The sequence below is a fragment of the Kogia breviceps genome, chromosome 3, assembly GCF_026419965.1.
Source record: "Kogia breviceps isolate mKogBre1 chromosome 3, mKogBre1 haplotype 1, whole genome shotgun sequence".
Taxonomy (NCBI): Eukaryota; Metazoa; Chordata; class Mammalia; order Artiodactyla; family Physeteridae; genus Kogia; species Kogia breviceps.
Window position 1 is genome coordinate 99435660 of NC_081312.1, and position 23616 is coordinate 99459275.

Below are 23616 nucleotides of genomic sequence, written 5' to 3' on the forward strand. Positions count from 1 at the left end.
CTGTACTGGGGTTACAGGGCTGAGCAAGCACTAGTCCTGTCCCCTAGAAACTCTCCATCTCGTAGGAGGCAGACATATACTCAAATAACTAAAATTCCACTGGATCAGTACTTTACTGGGGGAATGTGTAAAATGATTTACAAAGGCGAAGCCAGCTGCTTTTCTAGCCTCTCTTGAATATTCTTACCTCTCTGCCCCAACCTGACTGTTGCTTCAACATACCTGGTGCTTGCAGGCCAGTTTGCCATGCACTTTTGTTCCAGTTCCGCGGCCTGGACAGAGACCCCCCTCCAAGACACACGTGTGCACAGCTACCCAAAACCAACCCTCTCTCTGCAAAACCCTCCCTCTTTCATGTCTGCGGAAAACCTTCAAGAAGTTATTATTTGTGTTCATTGTATAATCATTCCCCTGCCTATCGATCTCTCTTGTTGTCTTGAACTCTTAGGGGAATTGTTTTTACCTGCCTTTGAACATGTTCAAACCATGTCCACAAATAGATTATAAGGGCAGGAACTATTCCTGCTCTTCTTTGCCTCGGACAGTGCCTAGGAAAGCCCTTGTGCAGGAGCTGCGTGTAAACTCGGGAATGGAGGAGTGTGTGTGTGTGTGTGTGTGTGTGTGTGTGTGTGTGTGTGTGTGTGAATCGTTCTGTTTCTGAGGCTTTTCTTCATCAGCACCCGGATCCCTGCGCATCTGCATTCATAGCCCAGCATTAGAGTGTGTTCTCCTTGTCCCTGCAGGATCGCAGTACCCTATTTTTCGCTGTGTGAACAGAAACACTCACGAAGAGGTTCCTGAGAGCTACTGTGACCCGAGCATGAAGCCGACCCCGGAGGAGGAACCCTGCAACATCTTCCCTTGCCCAGCCTTGTAAGAGGGCCTCTCTGTTTCAGTTGCCTGTTTTCAGCTCACTTCTAGTTGCTTGTGCATAGGACCCTAGTAGTAGATGTCATCTAATTTTTAAATCAGCCTACATCTGATTTAGAAACAGGAGACTTAGTCTATGCATAAAATGCAATCTGTTTAGCAAGCGCACCTGTCTTTCGGGATTAACACAGGAGCTCATAGCCTTTAACTGGTCAGCACACTCCCAGGAAGCCTTTGGTGAACTGGAGCAATTAGGTTTTAGCTGGCAAGGAAAACAAAGAGGGAAGCAAAGAGTTACAATCCAGTGCAGTCAGTGCTCAGGTGAGCTGTGTACAGAGAGAGACTAATCTAAGTCACAAATACATCTGCTTGGGGAGTGTCTCAGGAGAGGTCTTGGTTTAGTTATTGAATAATAAATAGGACACTTTGAGAAGAACAAGGAGGAAAAGCCCTAAAAGGGGTCAAAACATCATTCTCAAACTAATAAGAACATAATTCTCATCTGAAGACATAGTGCCCATGTGCCGATGTCTTATTTAAGGAAATGACAAAGCAGGATAACAAGGAGAATATGTGAAACTGATGTGTAAATAGTTCATGAAAAATAACAAAGGTTGGAAGAAGATTTCTAAGTTAGTTCCAAAGTGGGTTAATGTTCTACAGGGTAATAAAACTCATCTTTGGAGTTATTTTTCTGACTAGATAAAAATCTTTTGTACCTTCTTGGTTTTCTATCATTTTACGGAATCTGGGCCCTAATCACTGGTAAAGAGAATATGGAACAGAGCCACATTCTTTATGGAGTCAGACGGCCTTAAGCAGACTGCCAGGCACTGCTCTGGGCTGGGGGTCACCCATAACAATTCTGATGCTTCTGTGTAAGTAAGTTGCTCTCTTCATGTTGACTGAAGTGACCGGTCCCTCTCGATCTCTCGTTCCTGAGCTAGCTGGGACATCGGGGAGTGGTCTGAGTGCAGCAAAACCTGTGGCCTGGGCATGCAGCACCGCCAGGTTCTGTGTCGCCAGGTGTATGCCAACCGCAGCCTGACGGTGCAGCCCTACCGCTGCCAGCACCTGGAGAAGCCCGAGACCACCAGCACCTGCCAGCTCAAGATCTGCAGCGAGTGGCAGATCCGGACGGACTGGACCTCGGTACGCAGCAGGCCAGCCTGCTCTGGAGCTCCCCCTCCCAGACCTACCACCACCCTCCTGCCTCCCCCCTCCAAGACCTGACGTGGGAGAACCCTAGGTCCTCCAGGAAGACCCATCCTGTGGGGTTCTGGAAGGACTGTTCTGCAAACCATACGATGTGCCGATAGGGCCATCCTATCATCCTGATAGACTTAAGGGCCAACTTTCAGGGTGAGCCCATGGGAGCCGTGTGCACACGGGTGTCCTCTCTCTCCTGTGTCACAGTGGAGTGAAGGCTGGCGAAGGCTGCTAGAGCCAACTCCTCCTTCCAGTCGTGCTCTCCCATTTTATAGATGGCAAAACTGAGGCCCAGAGGATCAAAGTAGGCAAGACATCCAAGCAGATCTTAGAAGGCGTGTGACCTTTTCAGGCTGGGATCCTCCCCAGGTAGCATCGCTTGAGAGGGGACCCGGCAACCCAGGGGTCTTGCCCCATCCCGTCCTCTGCTCAGGTGGCGGGTAACGAGGATGAGGGCACCCTGACCAGAGCTGGCACTGCCCGGTGCACTGACGTGCGCTTGCTGTGTTTTAGTGCTCGGTGCCCTGCGGAGTGGGGCAGAGGACCCGCGATGTGAAGTGTGTGAGCAACATCGGGGACGTGGTGGATGACGAGGAATGCAACATGAAACTCCGGCCCAACGACATTGAGAACTGCGACATGGGACCCTGCGCCAAGAGCTGGTTCCTGACGGAGTGGAGCGAGAGGGTGAGCGTGGCGGACGGCGGGCGGGTGGGACCAAGTCTACAGGGCTGATGGGCAGGAGCCGTGCATCACGAAGTGCCCCAAACCACACAGAGACGAATCACTAGCTTGGAATCCCAAAGGTGATTTCTGACTTTGGGGAAAAACCCAGAGGTGAACTACTGTAGGCTTTCTATCCTTCTATGAAGACTGAGGGCCTCCAAGATCGAGACGTGGGTATGAAAGAATTCATTTAATTCTCCTTAGCACATCACACGAATTTTAAATAATGAAATTCTAAATAAAGCGAGGGATCACATCACACCTTTCCTACATCTTGGGCGTACCTGGCATAGAACAGGCGCTCAGCAAATGGCAGTCCCCCTTCCCTGCTTCTTACAAGCTCAAAACCAGTCCCACCATTCCCCTCCCCAGTAGCCCAGCTGCCTTAGGGTCCCTGGTGTCAGGTGTCAAGGATGAACTCAAAGGCGTATATAGTTCCTCATTAGCCCACCAGTTACCTGTGTACAAGGGAAGCCATTAAGAAATTGAATTCATCTATCAAGGCAAAAATAAGAGTTATATCAGAAGAGAGAGGGATTCTGGAGTTGGATGGTGGTGATGTTTGCACAACAATGTGAATGTACTTAATGCCACTGACCTGCACTCTTAAAAAATGATTAATATGGTAAATTTTATGTTATGCGTATTTTACCACAATTTTTAAAAAATGTTAGGGAAAAATACTAAGCAAAATTCGAGGATGCATGTTGGGGTGGAGGAGCGAGCGGGGAAGGAGATAATGAGTTTTGCCTGCCTTTTCTTGTGGAAGCTGCTGATTGGCTGGCAGTAGGCATAGTCTGACCAGGGCAGCTGGACCGCTCATCAGATGAACAGTTTCTGGGTTTCTGGATTCTTCAGAAGACCTTGGAAGTTTAACTGGGACGGAGACATTAGTGGCTGCCTCTGTCCTTAATGCCTCCCTCCCAATTAGGCCAGGTCTGCACCATTTCCCTTAGCAGAATCCCTCAGGGTGCTTCCAAACTGTAATGTGCCTACAAATCCCTGGAAACCTTGTTACAGTGCAGACTCTGAGTCATCCTGCCAGGAATGTGTCCCTGTACCAGCTGTCCAGGTGAGCATGGGTCACACAGATAGCAGGGATATTAACACTGATGTGTCCAGTTCCCAGGCCCAGCTCTCCCTTTATATCAGGCCACCTCCCAATAGCTCCCATAGCTGTGGCCCTCGGGGACTGGAACCATCTGCCTTAGTATCAGGCAGCAATGTCTTGTGACAGACTTCAGCCGTCCTTTCCCAGGCCAGTCCAGACTCAGCTACTAGCAGGCAAGATGGTGTGCCCGAGTTTTCGCGCTCTCGCTATTCTGCTGCTGAATAGACTTTCGAAATCGAAAGCCCAAACAATAGTCTGACGAGTGTAAGTGTGTTCATCACAGCCGTGGGACAGGCTATTTGGAAAGAAGACTGTCCCTGAAAACCTAGGACGGGGTGCCATACTGATATCCCGTAATGGAGGAAAGCGTGCCTGAGAAGTGGTCAGAGGTTTCCAGGGGAAAGAGGTGGTAGGGAAACGCGACGTCGTTCGCGTCCTTTGAGAGTGACTTCAGAACCTGCGGGGAGGCCTCCCCTCTAAGGCGCCCCTTGCTGTCTCGCAGTGCTCGGCAGAGTGTGGGGCTGGAGTGCGGACACGCTCGGTCGTGTGTATGACCAACCACATCAGCAGCCTGCCGCTGGAGGGCTGCGGGAACAACCGGCCAGTGGAGGCCACGCCGTGTGACAACGGGCCCTGCACGGGCGAGGTGGAGTGGTTTGCGGGAAGCTGGAGTCAGGTGAGTGGCCAGAACCGGGTGTGTCTGTCCATCCCCTGACCTGTTTCTGGGTCAGGGAATAGGGCTCGGTGTATCCCGGGGGGTGCCGGGTGGGTTTGAACCCCAGCTGTGCTACCCATGGCCCTGGAGAAGCTACTTATGCTTTTGGAGCCTCATTCAGTCAACAGTAGTTATTCTTGATTAATTTGTGAAAGCCCTCTCTCCAGATAAGGTCAGATGCTGAGGTACGTAGGTTAGGATTTAAACATATGAACTCTTGGGGGACACAGTTCAACCCATAACTAGTATATAGTTCTATCATTATTGACAAACATTACTGTCATGTAACTACCACCACGATCAAGATATAGCACAGTTCCATTACCCCCCAAAATTCTCCTGTGCCTTTGTGGTCAACTTTTTCCTTCAAACCTGGCACCTGGCATCCACTCATCTGTTTCTGTCCTCATAAGTTTGCACTTTCCAAAATTTCATATGACTGTATATAACAGTATGTAGCCTTTTGACTCAGCTTCCTTTTGCTTATATGTAATACACATGCATTTGAGATTTATTCATATTGTTCCATATATCGATAGTTCATTCTGTTTGTGGCTGAGTAGTGTTCCATTGTATGGGTATACTACACTTGTTGATTCCCAAGTTGAGAGGCACTTCAGTGTTTGGTGATTTTGTATAAAGCCATTTTCACTTTCATGTACAGTTTTTTATGGGTGCATAAGTTTTCATTTCACCTGGGTCAATGCCTAGGAGTGGAATTGCTGAGTTGTGTAGTAAATGGTTTTTTAATTTAATACAGAGCTCCAAGCTCTTGCAGAGCGGCTGTACCCTTTTGTATTCCTGTGAGTAATGTCTAAAAGTTCTAGTTACTCTGTATCATCAGATCATGGTATTGTCTGAGTTGTTTTTGTTTTTGTTTCTTTTTTGCCATTTTAACAGATATTGGTGATATCTAAAAAAAAAAAAAAACAACAACCCAGTAGTTATTGAGCACCTACTATGTGCTCTTCTAAGCCCTTGAGATACATCATTGAGCAAAACAAATATCCCAGCCCTCAGGAAGCTTATGGTCCAGCATGGTTTCCTTGTCTATAAAATGCCAATAATGAAGCACATTATGAGGTTATTTTTAGAAGAAATGAAGTAATGTGTACAAAGTATGTAGTACAGTGCCTGACATACAATAAACACACAATAAATTGTAGCTTCTAGTGCTGTTACTGTTAATGAAGTCAGTTTTGTCTGTATTTGAGTGTCAAAAGCAGAAATAGATGTGATCCAGCAATGCCACTTCTGGGTATATATCCAAAGGAAAGAAAATCATTATCTGGGAGAGATATCTGCACCGCCCAGCCCCCCACCATGTTCATAGTATTATTCACAATAGCCAAGGTATGGAAATAATCTAAGTGTCTGTCGACAGATGAATGGATAAAGAAAATGTGGTATTTGTTTATAATGGAATATTATTCAGCCTTTAAAAAGGAAGGAAATCCTGCCATTAGCAACAACATGGATTGGAGGGCATTATGCTAAGTGAAATAAACCAGACACAGAAAGGCAAATACTGCATGGTATCACTCATATGTGAGATCTGAAAAAAAAGTCAAACTCAGGAAAACAGAGTTGAATGATGGTTGCCAGGGGCTGGATGTGGGGGGTATAGGAAGAGGTTGGTAAAGGGTTCAAACTTTCAGTTATAAGATGAATAAGTTCTGGGGATCTAATGTATAACGTGGTGACTATAGTAGATAATACTGTATTGTATACTGAAATTTACTAAGAGAGTAGAACTTAAGTGTTGTCACGTATACACACAAAAAAGGTAAATATGCGAAGTGACGGATGTGTTAACTTGACTGTAAGAATCCTTTTGCAATGCACATGCATACCATATCATCATGTGCGTACTTTCAATATATTACAATTTTTTTTTCTTTTTTTTTTGCGGTACACGGGCCTCTCACTGCCGTGGCCTCTCCCATTGTGGAGCACAGGCTCCGGACACACAGGCTCAGCGCCATGGCTCACGGGCCCAGCCGCTCCGCGGCACGTGGGATCCTCCCAGACTGGGGCACGAACCCGCATCCCCTGCATCAGCAGGCGGACTCCCAACCACTGCGCCACCAGGGAAGCCCAATATATTACAATTTTATTTGTCAATTATGTCTCAACAAAGCTGGGGGAATGAAGCAGAAACAGAAAAAGTTATGTTTGTTCATTATGAAGAACCAATAATACCAAATGCTTCAATAAAGTAACTGAATTGATTAATTAATTTTTCCTTAGGGTTCCAAATTTGAACATGAACCCCCTAAAATCATTCCCTCTTTGCCCCGTTATGATTACGATCAGTATTTTGAGTTCTTGGGCCATTTAGTATTTGGCTCCCCAGGCTGGCTGGTTCTCCAAAGACTTTTTGGCTGATGATCATGATTTACACATTATCTGGACCTCTGGCTCCATACAGAATTTTATTTCTTTAAAGTAGCTTTAAAAACAGACCCTGAAAAGAAATGGACTGCCTTGTCCTTGTAAATCAACACAAACCCTTTGGAAAGCAATTTGGCAATAAAAGTCAAGAACCATAAAAATGTTCATTTGCCTTCACCCAGTCACCCCACTCCTGGGGATTCATTTTAAGGAAATAATTAGCAGGAGAAAAAAAAGTTTTTTCAACAGAGATGTTCATGACAGCACGATGGTTAGTGATATTATGGTATATCGTAACTCATTAAGATACGTAACAAGAACAATGATAATTAAGAAGATGTGGAAAGTACATATAATATAAAGGCAAGCGAAAAACAGAATATGAAAATATATGAACCCTATCTCAACCTCTTCAAAGTATAGTTTTTTATATAAACAACATGGGCAAGTGTTTTCTTCTCAAATTTCCTTAATATTTTTATAATACAAAGTGTAAAATATTTAAAAATTCAGAAAAGAAAGAATTCAAATACTTCCAATGCTACCCAAGTCGATATCAGAGTTAGACATACTTGATAACAGATCCCAGTTCTGCATCACCTTACTTCTCTGAGTTGGGGCAGGTAATTTAACCTCTCTGAGCCTGTTTCCTCATCCAAATATGAGGATAATGATACCAACTTTTTAGAGTTGCTATTGGGTTTTCATGAGACACTATGTATAAAAGGGTCTTTTGCTTAGGACGTGGGGGAGTACTTAAAAAATATTAGTTCCCTTTCTCCATGTTTATTATTTTTTCTGCCAATGTTTCTATCTCATTGTTGGTAGCAAAACACTTAGGATTTCATTACACCAAGTATTCATGGAAACTGAGGCAATGGGAAGAGTCCTGTGTGAAATCGTAATACTGGATCATAACAGCCTTCACACCGAGAAGATAAGCAGTGCAGTTCGACTCACATGCCCACCAATGTCTGAGGAAGAAGAAAGGGGAGCAGGATTCAGGTCCTTTTTACCCGTGGGCATCCTATTGACTCCAGACCTACTCAGAGAACTGAGAGTCGCGTGAATCCTGGTGAAGGCAGCGTTTATCTCTGCTAAGATTAGAAACAAGGAATTTATTGCCTGTCATCCAAGGGGTCAGGACATGATTGATTGTGGACAAGGTTTTCGTTCTGAATTTATAAGACTATCAGAGCCTGCTGGCACCTCCCTGCCTTGGGAATTTGATATTATCCCCAAAGAAAATGAAATAGAGCATGCTTATTTGTTGAAAGTAAGTCTTAAACATTAACTGACTTCAGGATATAAAAATAAATGTTCCTTCCAGACACGTGGTTTGAATGAGAGTTGGCCTCTTGAACACCCCAGTGGCCCAGTCACAGTGATTAGTCCAGGATGGACATGTGACCCAAGCCGAGCCAAATGGAGTCCTTTCCTGGGACTTTTCATGTGGACTTAGGGGAAGAGTCTCCCTGGGAGATTGTGAGCACAGGTGCTAACAGTGGCCCTGTTGAGGCTGGTGGAGAAGCCAGCCCAAGAGAATGAGACCTGTCAGGCTTAGGGAGTCTTTTTCTACTCTGGAGACAAAGTAGCCCAACTCTTATTCATAAGATATTCCACCAAGTCTATTATTCATGTGCAGATGCTTTCTTTCTTCCCTGTCAATTCTGGGTTTACTTCACCCTTAGATTGTCTTAGTTCTTGCGGGGGATTGGGGGGATGATTTTTCACAGTTGTTAGCTATTAAGAGCAGCCTTCTTGTCTGCCCCTGTGTCTGGATCACATTTACTCTCTAACATCTGAGCAGACAGTCCCAAAACTAAGAAGCCTTGTAGTTTTCTGGATGTCTGTGAAGATGGCAGAAAAAAGGCACAGAGTGGAAATTGCTGATGGAGATGTTTATTATGCCCTTTGTGAATAATCCATAGTCTGTTGGCTTGGGTTTGGGGTACTTTTGCCGGGTAGTCACGTGGGTTTTTCCACCCTGTTTTTATTTCACCGTGTGCCTGAATACAGAAGCAAGGATCATACTGAGTTTCAGCTGTAGACATTTTTACAGTCTATTCATAAAGGCAATAGCTTCTTTAAAGTCTTTAAAAGTATATAGATCACAGCTTGTAAAATTTTGTAATCAAAAGGTATTAAGAGTACACCAAACATGAACAAAAAACATTTTACGAAGTAATAGATACTAAACAGAATAACTTACAGGCGGTTACATGCATCGTATTTCCATAACCTAACACAATGAACCAAGACATGTAATTATCTGACTGGCTTCTTCGTGGCCGCAACCCCAGCGAGCTTTAGCTCCAAGTGAGAAGCCAGGGGATTGGACTCCGCAGACAAAGTCTTCCCGCTGGCTGCCTTGTTGAGAGTGGAGGGCTGAACAGGGGACATTGTCCCAAGTCTGTGGTCTTCCCAGCTTTGTGTGTCCCAAAGAATTTTAACGTAGCCCTTCATCCAGAGGCATGCAGACTCTGGGAAACGAATTCATTCCCAGTTTCCTCCCCTAAAAGACAGACAAACTAGAATGTTAGTTCATTGTTTTACAGTGAGAGGTGTCAAGAGTCTACCAGACAAAACCAAATTGACTGGCTGGTATGTTCTGTGGGAAAGCCTACGGGACACGATCTCACTCATATTTCACCGAGGGTGCCAGGATCTCAGCAGCCAGCATCCTCAAGCTGTGAGAACTCAGGGCACCCACTCTCCATTCCAGACACAGAAGTGTTAGGAAACTTGGAATCTGTGTGTAACTTTTCCTCCAGAAGTGTTTTCCGGGCACCCTAGGGCTCTTCTTCACTGAATCAATGATGGTAAAGCTCTGGTAAACATCACTCAATGAATGGTAGTTCTCTTCCCCTTTCCGTCATGTGACACCCATCTTTCTCTGCTTCTTTCTCCAGTGTTCCATCGAGTGTGGGAGCGGGACCCAACAGAGGGAGGTGATTTGTGTTAGGAAGAACGCTGACACCTTTGAAGTGCTGGACCCCTATGAATGTTCCTTCCTGGAGAGACCCCCCAGCCAGCAATCCTGCCACCTCAAGCCCTGCGGAGCCAAATGGTTTAACACAGAATGGAGCATGGTAAGTCCCGGAGCTTTGGGTAGAGGTTGTGTTAGTACATCATTATGCTTCCCCCCTCCCCGCTCACTGTTGGGCCACTTATTGGGTACCAGGCGCTGGGCTCAGCCCTTGAGTAGATTCCCTGCAGCAATCGGCTCTACTTGGTCACAGCCAGGGTGCCCTGGACTCAGCCTGCTTGGCGGGGAGTGGGGAGCCTGAGACTGGGACAATCTTGATTTCTAAACTATAGAGGCCATAAAATAGTGACTCTCAAATTTTTGTGTGCATAAGAATCAGCTGGGGGGCTTCCCTGGTGGCGCAGTGGTTGAGAGTCCGCCTGCCGATGTGGGGGACACGGGTTCGTGTCCCGGTCCGGGAAGATCCCACATGCCGTGGAGAGGCTGGGCCCGTGAGCCATGGCCGCTGAGCCTGTGCTCCGCAACGGGAGAGGCCACAACAGTGAGAGGCCCGCTTACCGCAAAAAAAAAAAAAAAAAAAAAAAGAATCAGCTGGGATCTGTTTGAAACGGCCGATTCTGGGTCCAGCGTGGCCAAGGAATTTGCTCCTTAGGTGAGTTGGCTACAGGTATAACCAACATTTTGAGAAATACTGCTGCAGAGGATTGATGGCTGAAAGGATTCCGGAATGCTGTTGAGAATACAACATCATGAAGTGATCTCGTTATAAATCCCACTGGAGGAATTTCTGTCAGGCCTCCATACCTGTGTGTGTGTGTGTGTGTGTGTGTGTGTGTGTGTGTGTGTGTGTGTGTGTGTGTTGTACACTTTTTAAAAATCCTATAGACAATGTGGATTATGGGACTGATCCTGTTTTTCTCTTTGAATTGGCTACTAGGAAACTCAGAGCCAAAACTGTGGCCCGTCTCTAAGAGAGAGTTTATCAGAATATACAAAGTGACTTATAGGTGCTAATGTTCTCTGGCTTCTCTTTCTCTTTCCTACTTTTATATTCTTTTTACCCCAGTTTCCTCACTTATTTTTTTTTCTTGTGGCCCTCTTATGTATTTCTTAAGCCATCTCAAATCCTTTTTGTACGGAAGGAGGGTAAATGACGAAAGACAGGGCTACAGAGAGACAGAGTGAATAGAGAACTAGGTTAGTAAGGAATGAAATGGAAAAGGATGGAAACAGTGATAAAATTCTTTCTTTTTCAAGTGAAAGAGTTTATTGTTAAGAAACTTCCTAAAACAGAAAAATTCCTCAGGGGTCATCATTCCCAGTGACCATTTCATATGACTTGGACACAAGGGGACCAGCGTTTGTTCTGCTTTTTGGTTTTTCTTTTGTTTTTTTTTTTTTTGTGGTACGCAGGCCTCTCACTGCTGTGTGGCCTCTCCCGTTGCGGAGCACAGGCTCCAGACGCGCAGGCTCAGCGGCCATGGCTCACGGGCCCAGCCGCTCCAGGGCATGTGGGATCCTCCCAGACCGGGGCACGAACCCGTGTCCCCTGCATTGGCAGGCAGACTCCCAACCACTGCGCCACCAGGGAAGCCCTGTTCTGCTTTTTGTCAGGGAAGATCGTCAAGCAGTGGCTGTAGGTGAGTCCAGAGTAGAGACCAGAGCCTTCCTCAAAATCATTCAAAGGTGATCAAAGGGATTTTCTTATAAAATATGTGGATAAAAGCTGAGAATTCTGTTTTCAGACAGTGTATGACAGCCATTTGGGTATGTGGTGAACCACACCTCGGATGCCAATGGGAATAAAGGAGGTGTTGAGTTTCAAAGATGTTTTGCCAGCTTCTGGGAAATACCATTTTATTATTTTGATATTGGCCAAGGCCCTTGAGAAAGCAGGAACAGATCACTATTTTCTTCTGCCATTCTGCTTAGAGAGTCTAGACAGGGCCAAACTCACCAGGCCACGTCAAAGGCCACCAACTCCAAAGACACCTGCCTTGCCTGGGAACAACCCAGACGTCCTTCAGCAGGTCAGTGGATAAACAAAATGCAGTGCGTCCAAACATGGGGTACCACTCAGCAACAAGAACGAATGAACTGATGCCCCCCACGACTTCAGATGCATTTTGCAAAATGAAAGAAAGACCCCCCCAAAAAAACCTGTATGTTGTATGATTACATTTACATAATATTCTGTAAAAGGAAAAACTATAGGCACAGAGACCAGATCAGTGATTGCCAGAGGATGGGGCAGGGTGAATCTCACTACAAAGGGACAACACAAGAGGATTTGTTGTGTGTGATGAAAGTTCTGTCTTGTTTGCAGTGGGAGATACATGACTCTCTGAATTTGTCAAAACTCAGAACTGTGCACCACAAAAAATGAATTTTTCTGCATGTAAATTTAAAAATAAATAAGTGAACTGAAACTATTATGAAATATATAGTTACTATAGTAGCAAAGATGATGGAAGCAAGACATTTTTTAGTTTACCTTGTTTTATAAATTTGAGTTTGGAACTAAGTAAATATTTTATATAATTATAAAACAGGGACTTCCCTGGTGGTGCAGTGGTTAAGAATCCATCTGCCAATGCAGGGGACACAGGTTCGAGCCCTGTTCCGGGAAGATGCCACATGCCACAGAGCAGCTAAGCCCGTGCGCCATAACTACTGAGCCTGCACTCTAGAGCCCGTGTGCCACAACTACTGAAGCCCACGTGCCTAGAGCCCGTGCTCCACAGCAAGAGGAGCCACCGCAATGAGAAGCCCGTGTGCCGTAACGAAGAGTAACCCCTGCATGCCACAACTAAAGAAAGCCCATACACAGCAACGAAGACTCAACGCAGCCAAAAAAAAAAATTTTTTTTTAACAAAATTATTCTTTTTAAAAAAGAAATCCCTAAAAATGGAAAATGCAATGAAACAAATTAACCTAAATATGTATGCAGTTGGTGGCATCAGCACTCTTGCATGTGGCTGTAAACTACAGTAATTTGACTGTCCATCCCTAAGGACAAAAAGGACTGCAGAAAAATGTTGGTATTGTTTGCAATAATCACATTTTTAGTGATAGCTGTTTTCCTGTGTTCTGAGATGGTTGGGCCTATAACGGGTGATAAAATAAATGAATAATCTACTTTATGGTGCTGTGATAATATATGTACCAGTAAATATGCTAGTATGATAGTATAGCTCTCTTATTCCCAGTATCCTTGAGAAATAGGATTCTCAACTTAGGAGAAAGAAGATACAGACCAAAAGTAGAAGAGATTTAAGTGAAAATCCTGTTGTCCTGAATTTGATTTAGAAATATCAGTATGAACTCACAAATTAATTTCTCTTAAAAAATTTTTTTCCTTGTTTTATCCACTGAAAGAGCCTGGAAACAATGACCAACCCAGTAGCAAACAGCATGCCTATAAGCCAGAATATGGTTCCAAAATACCACTCCCCACTAAAAGGAACCAAGAATTCTTAGAGAAATGGCTGATTCCAGGTCTGTGACTGTTATAGGTATAAATTAGATCGTGATGTCTTTTCATACCAGGTAGCAAGGAGGTTCTCAAAGATGAGTTCATGTCCAAAGGGCTCAAGAACCAACTTTTGGGCTCCTGATAGCCATTGATGGGGCATCAGTGAGCATCAGTAAAAATAATAACTACCATGGATTTAATGAAATACATCACATATGTTTAAATCCTTCCATCTATAATAAGTTTGTAATGATAAAAAACAAACTAATTAGAGGTTCCACCACTGGAGGATGTTAGGGGAACCAACTCATTATTCTGAAAATTGATAAATAAAAGAAAATAGTCTCTCCTAAACAAGCCATACCACTGGGTAACCAGAGAGTAAATATATGTGAGGAAGGGGTGGGGATTCTTTAGATTCTCAGCTTATAAAAGAAGAAGAGATGTTAGGATATTATCACCATTTTCAACCCCAAATGAACTAATGGATCTGCTCATCAGTGGCTGCTGACCCCCTCCAAAGAGAGACAACCATACACATCCTATGAAGTAGTCTCACCACAAAAAATCAAATCTGCACCTGTTAAGGCCTCTTCTGGATCGAATTTCCAATTTACAGGAAGACAGAGGAACATGTCAAACTGTAGCATGGGGATGCAGTCAGCAAAATCCTGACTATGGGAAACTCTACAGGACAAATGACACAGTTCCTCCAACAAATAAAGTACAAGGGGGAAGAAACACAGGGGAGGGGAACTCATGGATTGAGAGTCGTAAAAGGCATGTCAACCAGCTGCAATACACAGACCTGATGTGGATCCTGATCCCTGCCAAAAAAACTCTATTAAAAAAATTGAGGGCTTCCCTGGTGGTGCAGTGGTTGAGAGTCCGCCTACCGATACAGGAGACACGGGTTCGTGTCCCGGTCCGGGAAGATCCCACATGCCGCGGAGAGGCTGGGCCCGTGAGCCATGGCCGCTGAGCCTGCGCGTCCGGAGCCTGTGCTCCGCAACGGGAGAGGCCACAACAGTGAGAGGCCCGCGTACCGCAAAAAAAAAAAAAAAAAAAAAAAAAAAAAAAAAAAAAAATGAGATTCACAAGGCAAATGGAAATAGGAACACTGAATATATCTTTGAAGATAAGGAACTATTCTCAATTTCTAGGTGTAATAATGGTATCATGGTAATTTTTTAAGAGTCTTTGTTTTTTAGAGCTACAGACAGAAATATTATGGAAGAAGTGATATTATATCTAGATTTGCTTCAAAATAATGGACCTCGGTGGGTACAGACGAGACGTGGCTAGCCATGAGTGGATGTGTGTTGAAGCGGGTTGTTAGGTGCAGGGGAGTTTAATACTCTGTCTCCTTTGGTAGATGTCTGAAATTTTCCAGTATCTGTCTTCTCCCGTGTGCTGAGCTAATGGGCTGTCAAGAAATCTAACTTTCTTCCTTTTCCCGGGCAGTGTTCCAAGAGCTGCCAGGGCGGCTTCCGCGTCCGGGAAGTGCGCTGTCTGTCTGATGAGATGACCCTAAGTAATCTCTGTGACCCTCAGTTGAAACCAGAAGAGAAGGAATCTTGTAACCCTCAGGACTGCGTCCCTGAAGTTGGTAAGTAGGGAGTCCTATCTTGGAGTAAAATATTCACCTTTCTTAAGCTCTGTCCTGTTCTCTGGTATGAAAATGCCAGATTCATCTAGGTCTCTCTGTGACCTTGTGCCTAGTCATGGAGTTGAAGGGGGTCAGCATCCTTTTGGTATATATTTCATAGTTTAAGGTGCCTGTTGATAGCACAGATGGCGATCCAAGCCACCCATCAACAGATAAACTTACATGGGAATTGATTAAAATGGCAATGCACTCAGAGACTTGGTTCCAGCATCCTTATGGCCAAAGTAGATAGATTTCAACTGCATGTTTTTGTTTTTGGTCTTTTTTTGCAATACACGGGCCTCTCACTGTTGTGGCCTCTCCCGTTGCGGAGCACAGGCTCCGGACGCGCAGGCTCAGCGGCCATGGCTCACGGGCCAAGCCGCTCCACGGCATGTGGGATCTTCCCGGACCGGGACACGAACCCGTGTCTCCTGTATCGGCAGGCGGACTCTCAACCACTGCACCACCAGGGAAGCCCTCAACTGCATGTATAAAGAAGAAAAATATATAAACTCTCAGCCCACACTCACACCTCCCATCAATAATAAGCAGCAGGGGGCTTCCCTCGTGGCACAGTGGTTGAGAGTCCGCCTGCCGATGCAGGGGACGTGCGTTCAAGCCCCGGTCCGGGAAGATCCCACATGCCGCGGAGCGGCTGGGCCCGTGAGCCATGGCCGCTGAGCCTGCGCGTCCGGAGCCTGTGCTCCGCAGCGGGAGAGGCCACAACAGTGAGAGGCCCGCGTATCGCAAAAACAAACAAACAAAATAATAAGCAGCAGGACCCGGATGAAGAGCCACACCCACCGCCCTTTTTCCTTCCCTAAGTCCAGGCTGCCCCTCATGCTCAGAGAGTCTTTTCTGTTCTCCTCTGCTACAGATGAAAACTGCAAGGACAGGTACTACAATTGCAACGTGGTGGTCCAGGCCAGGCTCTGCGTCTACAACTACTACAAGACCGCTTGCTGTGTCTCCTGCACGCGCGTGGCCAACAGGCACTCGGGCTTCCTGGGGAGCAGATAACAGCCCGCTCCGCAACCGTGGGCAGGTCAGGGGGTCTGTGAGCAATGGGGCTGGCTGACTGCTGCCCCTCCTGGGGGCTCCCTGGCCTGTGGAGCTGCCAGCCAACTTAGCACCCCACCTTCATAAAGTGTACACACGGTGCCCAGGAGCAAGGCCACAGTTGTCCTTTGAGCATCAACGTGAACTGTTGACCCCTCCTTCAGAAACCTGGCACCTGCGCTCTCTGCAGAACGAGCGGTGGGGACTGCATGCAGCTCTCGGCCAACTCCCGTCCTGGCACTTTCTAAGTCAGCAGTCAGGCCCTGTCTGGGCACTGCCTGTCTGGCCTTTCTAATACCAGCGCCGCCCCTTGGAGAATCAGAGGAGACAGTCCCCCCACCCCAGAGCCCTGCTAAGCCCTGCTAGGATGCCTGCATCCCTCTGTTACCTCAGCCCGGCTGTGCCTATTTTTACTCTCAAAGACATTGGGCTCTTTTCCAGCCTGTGACACAGATATCTCATGCCAGTTTAGAGCTTTATTGTTTTGCAGGTGTATTCAGAGATAATAGCTCATTAGCGGCTGTGAGCACAGCGGCCCCAGAATGGGAGTCAGGGAATGAATCATTGTCCCCATTTTACTGACAAGAAAACTGAGACTAAACTTAGGTAACCTACCTGCCACGTTATCAGGTAATTGACCCATTCAGTGACAGAGCTGAGTCCTGACCCCAGTCTCTGACCACAAAGCCCTCACCCCGAGGCCTGTCCAGAAGGCTTAGGTCTGCAGGATGTGGCTTCATTTCAGACCTAGAGCCTGAGAAGTTTCCCATTCAGCAAACAAAGCCCAGACCTTTGAATTCTTTCCTCGGGCCAACAGTCAAGTCTTTATCTCCTGCGCTCAGTTGTTTCAAGAGTCTGTTTCTTTTTTCTCTTCCCCCACAAAGCCACAGGTCCTGGTGACAGGACCCTGCACAGTTTCTTAAACCCCATCCTTAATGGAATTATGTCATGAGGTAAGAAAGCCATTGGGGTAGAAAGGTGATTGTCTGAAATTCTGATTCCTCTCCCCAGTGGTACACGCCACCCATGGAATCCTACATCGTGGACCCTTTGGCCTTTTGTCTCCCAGAACAGATTTCCAGAGCACACAGCTCTGTCCCCTGGGCTCTCACCCCTTTCTCATCCATCTCTCCTGGGTCCTTCCCCACACATCGCCCAGTGGAAAGTCTAACCAACCTGTCCCAGCAAAAGCCCTATGTTTATATTAGAAAGAGTCTCCCTTGGGTCTTCCTGGTTTGATTTGCAGATATCTCTCTGTGACTTTGCATCCCTCCCTTCCCCCATGACTCACAACCCATATCTCCCCCCCCCAAGATGTGAACACTAAGATCTATATTAATGCAGCCAGCCTGGGAAAAGGGGCTGTGAACTCCTCCACGATGGCCGCAGCGGCAGGGTCTTCCCTGATTCACTTCACATAACTCTGTAGTTCCCGAGGCCTCTGGCTGGAAGGGGAATGCAGTGCATATGAAAGATGAGCTATCTGAAAAATCAGTGAGGATAAAGAAGGGGGGACGTATATATATATATTTTTTTTTTCTTACACCCACTAAGAAAAATAATCAGGCTGAACAAATTGGAAGCATATAGAAAATTTATCTTATTTAGCACTATGGTCCTGGACATATTTCCCTTTCAAAGCAAGCATTTGCTTTGAAATTCATAGCAACTGAATTTCTCCCGTGAGCCCTTTAACCCAAAAATCTGCTAATTTGATGATGATTTGCAGCTTTTGGAAGCAGTATCACCAACTCAGTCTTACACACTCCGTTAGGTTCCCACTACCCGTGAGCTTTCAAAAATTCTATTTGGCCTTTTTACGTGTCCTTCTCTTTCTGGAGAGCCCCAGCCATCATTTCCCCAAAAGCACCCTCCTGATCCTTACGTAACTCATGCAATAAGCAGCAGGACAGAGGCCCAGATTCCTGTGCCCACCAAGCAAAAACAGACCAGAGAGGCCAAGCATATGGCTGGTTTCCATCCAGCACCCAATCTTTCCTTCTCGCCACTTGTCTTTGCTTCTTGTCCCAGGGGAGGGTTTCCTTTATGCAACTGCTCTCAGATGTTGCTGTACAAGCCAGTCATTTGAAGGATTCTTTGGAGGAAGCTTTCTTTACCTGCTGGAGGATAGAGCAAGATTAATGGTTGGAAGAGCAGAAAGGCTGACTTCAGCTCAGATTGCGGGAAATCCTTCTAGCCATCCAGGCTGCCCAGCGCAACAGAGGTATGGTGTCCTAATGAGTGAGCTCTCCAGCCTAAAAGGGATTTCTCCACCAAGTGGGAGGTGAGCATCCTGGGTCCTTCCAACTCAGGATTCTCATGACTGGGCTGGGGCAGTGATGGCTTTGTCTCTTTGACATACAGCAGCGTCCTGTGTCTCCTAAATGTTACTTTAAAGGGACAATGGTCCTCTCATGAGAACGGCCATCCTGCCAGTTGTGGAATTGGATAGGAGCAAATAAATCAACCCCATGTCTTCAGGGGAAAGAAGTACTGAAACTAGGGGTCTTTTTTCTCTTGCAACAAATAGTTGAGTTAATCTTGGAATTCATTTATGTCTGGAAAGCTTATAAATTGCTAGATGAGGGGTTTTATCAGCTTGACTTGGAAATCCAATTTTTACTAATCTCCTTGTTTCTTTTTTTTTTTTTTTTTTTTTTTTTTTTGGTGGTACGCGGGCCTCTCACTGCTACGGCCTCTCCCATTGCGGAGCACAGGCTCTGGACGCGCAGGCCCAGCGGCCACGGCTCATGGGCCCAGCCGCTCCACAGCATGTGGGATCTTCCCGGACCTGGGCACGAACCCGCGTCCCCAGCATCGGCAGGAGGACTCTCAACCACTGTGTCACCAGGGAAGCCCTCCTTGTTTCTTATATCAACGTCTAAATGCCTTTGTTCTTAGCACAACACACATGATAATGTCCTTTAGTATTTTCAGCGACAGTGTTCCTTTCTCCCTCCAGAGATGCCTCTTTCTCATTTTCTTGTTCCCTTACCTCACCCTCTCCTTCCCACATGACCCACCATCTCCTCAGTCCTCTGCCTCGTCCCTTAACTGGCCACGATGCAGAAATGAAATTTACATTTTAATACAGCTTTCTGTTTTCTGCATACAAGATTGCCTCAGTCCCTGCTCTGAATTTTGAAATTAGATAAATTAAAGCTGTTCTGTGTTTTTCTCACAAAAAAATCAACAAAACTGCAAACAAATAGTTTGCTTTTTTTACTATCACTTATTAGAAAAGGAAAGTGTGCCCCTTGCAGCCTAGGCAAAAGTCATTCAGTGCAGCCCATCCTTCCCATCCTCAGGTGGACTCACCTTTCTCCCCTTAGAAAAGGAACAGCGTAAGAAATAGGGCATTAAAAAAAAAGCTTGTAAACTTGGCCACTAGATGGCGTCAGTTCATTTCATTAAAGGCTTGTAGAGTACCCCCTGCTTGCGAGCTGGTGGGGAAGCCAGATGAGCAGGGCCAGTTACCGCCCTAGAGGAGCTGCAGTGTGACAGAAGCGCTCAGAACTGACCCCATCTGTCCCGTTGCCTTACTTCTCTGGCCCGGGGCTCTTGGGGTGTGTATCATTTACTCACCCTCAAAGTGTTTAGCATTCAACACTCTTTCCTTTAAAAAGAATGACCTTCCAGAGGGATTGAAAATGAGGGACACTGGCTTCATTTCTTTTTGTCAAGCTGTGTGGTAGGGAGAGAAACCTAGATGTTATTAGTAACTTTCTAAACCAGTGGCTCTCTTTTTCTTTAATATAGCCACTTCAGAATTTGAATATCTGCTTTCTAATGTCAAGGACACATATAAGTGGTAAAAAGAAACATGACTGCCCTTGAAACAGGCTGAATAGTCAAACCTGAGGGAACCTCTATCAGCCTGGCAGGTGGAAGCCAACATTTGATCCTGCCACATGAAACACTTTTTACGTGGCTTAGATGGAAAATTAGACACCTTCCTGATGAAATTGGTGGATGCCAAGAAGCTGGAGAGCTAACGCTTGAATCACACGTTCTAGTACCAAAAAAGTCTGGGAGACTAGAACAAAACCTGGGATCTTCAAAATTCACCAGGAAGCAACATAAAGTCCCACCTTTGGATTTAAAAAAAAAAAAACTATACAAGTACAAGGTGGGGGAGATGCAAGAGTTTCAGTGGATGAAGCTCAACGTGAGTCAAGAAAGTGGGATGGAACTACCCCAACACACACACACACACAACACACACACAACACACACACACAACACACACACAACATTTAGGCTACATAAGGAGAAAATGTTGGTGAACCGTATTTGTGATTGTTGGAAACTTTAAAAAGAATATTGGTAACATATAACATTCAGATGAGCACGCCCAATCCTGTTGAGGGGCGCAGACTCTGAGAAGTAGTGGAAAGGACTTCATGAGAATGTTTAGCCCGGAGGAGAGCCATCCTAGGACCAGAAAGTAAAAGCTGCAGGGAGACACATTTTACTTCTTGCAGAAGAACCACCTTTCTACAAGTGAGAGCCTTCAGAAGGTAGAGCGCTCTGTGGTTGGTGGTAACTGACCCGTCCCTGGAGGTCTCAGCAGAGGCTTAATGGCCATTTGTCATGGATGCTGAAGGGGGGATTCGAGCACCCAGCTGGGGCAACAGGACTTTTCAGATTCTCTCCAATCTGGGCTTTGGTGACTCTGTAAGTAGAACAGCTTCAAGTGATTCACCTGGTCTGGGATGGCAAGTACACGGCACACGTTCTTCCCACTTCTACCGTTTTGAACCCAGTGGCGCACCCCTCTCCAGGGCTGAATGTGGCCTCATACCCCGAAGAACCACTAGCCAATTGGTCACAACTGTCCTGTCTGGTCCTGCTTCATAGATGAGTAACCAGTTGCCCTGATGGCTAGTTCCCTGCCCAGGGTCACACACCTTGATGGGGGCAGAACCTCGACTAGACTAGCACCCTTTGAATACCATCTCACTTTCTCAACTCACTTTGCTTTCTTGCACCTTTGCTGGAGCTACGTCATTCTCTCCCCTCTCAACCACACTCCTGGTTCTTTCTATTCAGTGGGTAACAGTGGGAGATTGCCATCGTGCTGAGGAAAAGTGATCCCCACAGGGTGGAATTCTCTAGCCAGCTTTCTTAGCATCTTCCAGACGTTGAGCCCCTTGCCTCAGTGAGAGGAAAGCCATTCTGTTACATAATTTCCACCTGCCTTGACCCCCAGATCCCCCCCCATTCAGTTTGACAGAAGGATATACTTTGTTATAACTTATTATTTTGTCCTTTGTAAATACAAGATGTTTATAGGAAATGTGTATTCTGAACTCTACCGGCAGAATGAGTCACTGCACCAAAATAGTTCTATTATTTAGAATATGTTAATTTTAAAGGGACCTAATAGGTATTTATTTACATATTCGATCCACATTTGTGTAAAATTATTTGATCCTACTAACCCAGCTTCCCGGAAAGTTGCTGCACGTGATGTCTTATTCCAAGTCCATAGTTGCAATTTAGTATACACTGATTAGCCAAATTCCTGGGTTTTAAGATTGAATATAAATGACTCTGCTTTTCGACTCATTCAGGGGTTTTTACTCCTCGGATTATACCTGAAACAGGGTCTCTCTGGATTGCCACCTTTCCACCTTGAATATCATATTTGCTCATGTAATCTGCCATCTCCTCATCCTCAAACATTTGAAGAAGGAATTAGGAGGGTCTTTTTCATCCCTTCTCTTTGTCTTGCCTCGTTCCTTAGAATCACCAGCAGGAAGTTGTTTGGGAGGCTGGCTTAGAGCTGTGACGGAGGCAGGGTCCCCTGGCAAGGGCAGGGAGGGGTGTAAGGGAGGTGATTCATTCACTGCTCTGACCACGCCTCCAGGGCCCCCGCTGGACACTGCTGAGTGGGAGCTCTGGGTTGTCAACTGCACAGCCAGGAGCAAGGAACCCACAGAATACCCCATCCACCCCAAGTCACCCGTACGGTGTCAATTATTGCTTAAAGAGGCGGAGGCGAATTATATGAGTAAATAATCTGTTTTCTCTTCAGCAAAAATGACAACTATTTTTGTGTATGACTAATTTATTTTTATTATTGTAAAAATACAATAAACTGGTTTTTAAAAGTCAGCTTTGTTAACACGGCTGTGCTTTCTCGGGCCTTATTCCATTTCTCCTCACGTTGCTTCACACAGCCCTCTAAAAAGAAGAGCCGAGCCCTTTAGAGATCGGTTGGTCTGTGGGACTTTGGCTCTGGGGGTGCCTGGACCCCTAAGAGGACAGGGAGTGCAGGACATCATCCTGCTGGTACACTGGTCCTCAACCTTGGCTGAGGAGCTTAAGATAAAATATTCAGGCATGTGCACTTCTACAGGATTTCATTTTTGTTTCGTTTTGTTTTACAGGATTGCACTTTTACAGGTGTTTCTTTAAACCTCCCCCAGGAGGCAAAAAGTGTTGGGACCCACTGAGCTGATTCGTGCGGCTGCATCTCTCAACTTGAATACAACTTCTTCCAACTCTCCTCGGGCTGACTTTACCTTTGGGCTTGAGCTTAGCAGAGCGTTTGACACAATCTTTCAGGTTATCTTGATGCCTAATAACGTGAAATATGACTTAGGTCATAAAGCCCATTGAAAGTCACCCTGGACGAGAGAGTCTCTAGTGGAGTGCCTACAGCCTCTATCCTTGACGCTGGCTGCCCTGCAGCAGCAGCAGCAGCAGCAATAACTCTCAGAAAATGCCTCAGATGTGCTTCCCATCCCTCCCATCCGCCTTTTCTGCCTGGAAAATCTTCATTTACTCTCTTTTTTTTATTGCAATAAAATTCACTTAACAAAATTCAGTTTTAATCATTTTAAAGTGTGAACCTGCATCAGTCTCTCCGGCCGCCGGGCTCCACCGCTTCCCTGCTGTCCACTTCAGCTTCCTGCCGCCCTCCTGTCTTCTGCGTGCCCGGTCCGACCCCCAGCGGCACTAGCGTGGTCTCCTCAAGGCGCTCTCCCAGCAGAGCAGTGGCCGCCGGGGCGGCGAGATCTACGGTCTGGCAGAGGAAGAACGCCAGCTGCGGAACGACGAGCGCAGGCCGCACGACCCCAGCCGGCACGGGGGTGGGGGGTGCGGGGATGTGGCGATTCTACACGGAGGATTCACCGGGGCTCAAAGTTGGCCCGGTTCCAGTATTGGTTATGAGTCTTCTGTTCGTCGCTTCTGTATTTATGTTGCACATTTGGGGCAAGTACACTCGTTCATAGATTCAGCTGCATCCATCCATCCGTCATCTGAAGAGGAAAGGAAAAAACCCCAACATATCTTGGATCAAAAGCATGGTGATTTTCTGTTCATGAGAAAGAAAGTTTTCTGTAAGCTAACTGTTTTACAGGGAACTTAATGAGAATTGATTTTAAGGTATCAATTTTTTTTCTA

At 46.0% G+C, this 23616-nt stretch overlaps 1 protein-coding gene and 1 pseudogene across 2 annotated transcripts in view; both read left to right on the plus strand.

Moving 5' to 3' along the window:
• The window catches only part of THSD4 (thrombospondin type 1 domain containing 4), a 556774-nt gene extending 537977 nt beyond the window's left edge, over positions 1-18797 (plus strand). For both annotated transcript variants that reach the window (XM_059055985.2, XM_059055987.2), the window contains 7 exons: positions 744-873; positions 1818-2022; positions 2593-2766; positions 4419-4592; positions 9938-10117; positions 14955-15099; positions 16019-18797. In XM_059055985.2, coding sequence (XP_058911968.1) covers positions 744-873; positions 1818-2022; positions 2593-2766; positions 4419-4592; positions 9938-10117; positions 14955-15099; positions 16019-16161 — 1151 coding nt within the window. In that variant the 3' untranslated portion in view covers positions 16162-18797. The remainder of the gene's footprint in view (positions 1-743; positions 874-1817; positions 2023-2592; positions 2767-4418; positions 4593-9937; positions 10118-14954; positions 15100-16018) is intronic.
• LOC131752867 (protein transport protein Sec61 subunit beta pseudogene) lies at positions 18342-23446 on the plus strand (annotated as a pseudogene).
• The last annotated feature ends 170 nt before the right edge of the window (positions 23447-23616 follow it).